Source organism: Oryctolagus cuniculus, chromosome 11 (genome assembly GCF_964237555.1).
Source record: "Oryctolagus cuniculus chromosome 11, mOryCun1.1, whole genome shotgun sequence".
Lineage (NCBI taxonomy): Eukaryota > Metazoa > Chordata > Mammalia > Lagomorpha > Leporidae > Oryctolagus > Oryctolagus cuniculus.
In genome coordinates this window covers 90,970,967-90,973,382 of record NC_091442.1, presented here as the reverse complement: position 1 = coordinate 90,973,382, position 2,416 = coordinate 90,970,967, and the positions used below count along the sequence as shown (strand labels likewise).

At 41.3% G+C, this 2,416-nt stretch overlaps 1 protein-coding gene across 1 annotated transcript; it reads left to right on the top strand.

The window, feature by feature from the left end:
* Nucleotides 1–1,592: 1,592 nt before the first annotated feature.
* On the top strand, nt 1,593–2,113 carry LOC138844231 (small nuclear ribonucleoprotein E). The gene has a single exon (XM_070051481.1). The coding sequence runs from the start codon at nt 1,657–1,659 to the stop codon at nt 1,933–1,935; it is 279 nt and encodes a 92-aa protein (XP_069907582.1). The 5' UTR covers nt 1,593–1,656; the 3' UTR covers nt 1,936–2,113.
* Nucleotides 2,114–2,416: the final 303 nt, after the last annotated feature.

The following is a 2,416-nucleotide window of genomic DNA, read 5'->3' as shown; positions in this document are numbered from 1 at the left end:
TTTTTTTGTTCTAGTACTATTGGTTGAACTCTGTAATTAACACACAATTATTCTTAGGTGTTTAGATTTTAACTGAAAAGTGATCCCTGTTAAATATAAGAGTGGCGTATTTCACTCAACATAATGTTTTCCAAATTCCTAACAGGGATCACAAAAATATGGTTAAGAAAAGAAGAAATGAAACTTCCAATTTCCAGCCCAGAATGTAAGAAGCTGGAAGTCACCACTCTGTCCCACATGAGCAAAACTTCTAGCAAGCCGACAAATTAAGAACTCTTCTCAGAACCATCAGAGACGTACAGAGAAGTGCAAACCACCGCCCTCCAAATTTGCGAGACCAACAGGAAAATACGAGTATAGAGAAACACAGCTTACCAGAGCGGACACCACTAGAAACCAGGGCCGAGGTATGGAAACCTGAATGGGAACTGACGAATTGCTCCAGGTTTTGTGTAGCTAAGTCTGAGAGAGAAAACTCCAGAGAGTCGCAGTCCTTAGACCGGCCTCTGCCTTTCGTGAATTTTACTTCCAGGAGCTTGACAAGATTCTCACAGCATTTTGAAATGCCTGCTAGAGCATTTTAACAAGGTCTTCTTAACAAGGTCTGCTCTCAGGAGAAACTATTTAACCAGAGCCCAACATGCTTTGGTTTTATCAAAGGCAAACTGGGGAAATCAGTCCAACAATCTGACAAAGCAGCAAGGCAATACAATGGAGAAAAGATAGTCTTTTCAAGAAATGGTGATGGAACAACCAGATATACACACATAGAAAGTTAATGTAGACTAAGATCTAATGCTGGTCACAAGAATTTACAAAATGAATCACAGGTCTAAACATAAAATGTGAAGCTACGAAAGTCCTAGAAGATTACCTAAAAGGTTATCTAAATGCTCTTGAGTTTGATGATGATTTTTTAAAATTTATTTGACAGGTAGAATTATAGACAGTGAGAGAGAGACAGAGAGAAAGGTCTTCCTTCCATTGGTTCACTCCCTTAATGGCCGCTGATCTGATGCCAGGAACCAGGTGCTTCCTCCTGGTCCCCCATGCGGGTGCAGGGCCCAAGAACTTGGGCCATCCTCCACTGCCCTCCTGGGCCACAGCAGAGAGCTGGACTGGAAGAGGAGCAACCAGGACTAGAACCGATGCCCATATGGGATGCTGGCGCCACAGGCAGAGGATTAAACTAGTGAGCCACGACACCCATTGATGATGATTTTTAAAATACAAAAGACAAAATCCATGAAAGAAAAAATTGATAAGTTGTACTTCCTTACTCAAGATTAGCCATTGTGGCCAAATCAGGAGTGAAGCAGCAGATGGAAGACCTCTCTCTCTCTCTCTCTTTCTCTCTCTCTGCCTCTGCCTCTCTATAACTCTGCCTTTCAAATAAATAAATAAATCTAATATATATATTTAGTCCATTTTTAAATTAGGTTGTTTTCTTATTGTTGGATTTCAAGAGTTATGATATATTTTCAAATAGTCCTTTTATCCTTTATCTTTTGCTTCTTTTTCATTCTATTGGCTGTAATTTTCATGGTCAATAGAGCAGAAATTTTAAATTTTAAAAATGAGTTAGAGGTCCCTAATTCCGGAAGTTGCTTTCCCAGGCGGCGTGTGCGTCCGGTGTGGTCTTTGTGAGATTCCACCATGGCGTACCGTGGCCAGGGCCAGAAAGTGCAGAAGGTGATGGTGCAGCCCATCAACCTCATCTTCAGATACTTGCAAAACCGGTCTCGCATTCAGGTGTGGCTGTATGAACAAGTGAACATGCGGATAGAGGGCTGCATCATTGGTTTTGATGAATACATGAACCTCGTATTAGATGATGCAGAAGAGATTCATTCTAAAACAAAGTCAAGAAAACAACTGGGTCGGATCATGCTAAAAGGAGATAATATTACTTTGCTACAAAGTGTCTCCAACTAGAAATGATGGATGAAGTGAGAAAATACTGAGAAGGCAATGCTGTGTGTTTTGGTTTGTTTTGTAGGTGCCCTTTCATTGCGAGTGTAGTTCCAAAACACTTGTTCATGTTGTTTTTATTACCCTTATGTTATTACAAGAAGACAATAAATACAGTGGGAATTTTATTAAAAAAAAAAAATGAGTTAGAGGCGTTCCTACCAAAACTGGTCTGTACACCAGGCAATGTATAGCAAGCTAATTACTGACTCCAGAGTGGAGAAAGTAGCTTATTTACAATGCACAAACCAAGAAGTCAGGTAGCTTTCACTCAACTTCCAGACCCCCCCCCCCACCCCCAGGGATTAAGGACAGTGAGTCTTACAGATCCAAGTTGGGGATGAGCAGCTCATGATCAGCTTGGATGTGGCTCTCTGGATGGTGCACAGCCCTTGGAGCCTTTCTTTGATTGGTCTGCAACCAGAGGCCAGGGTATCCTGAAGAT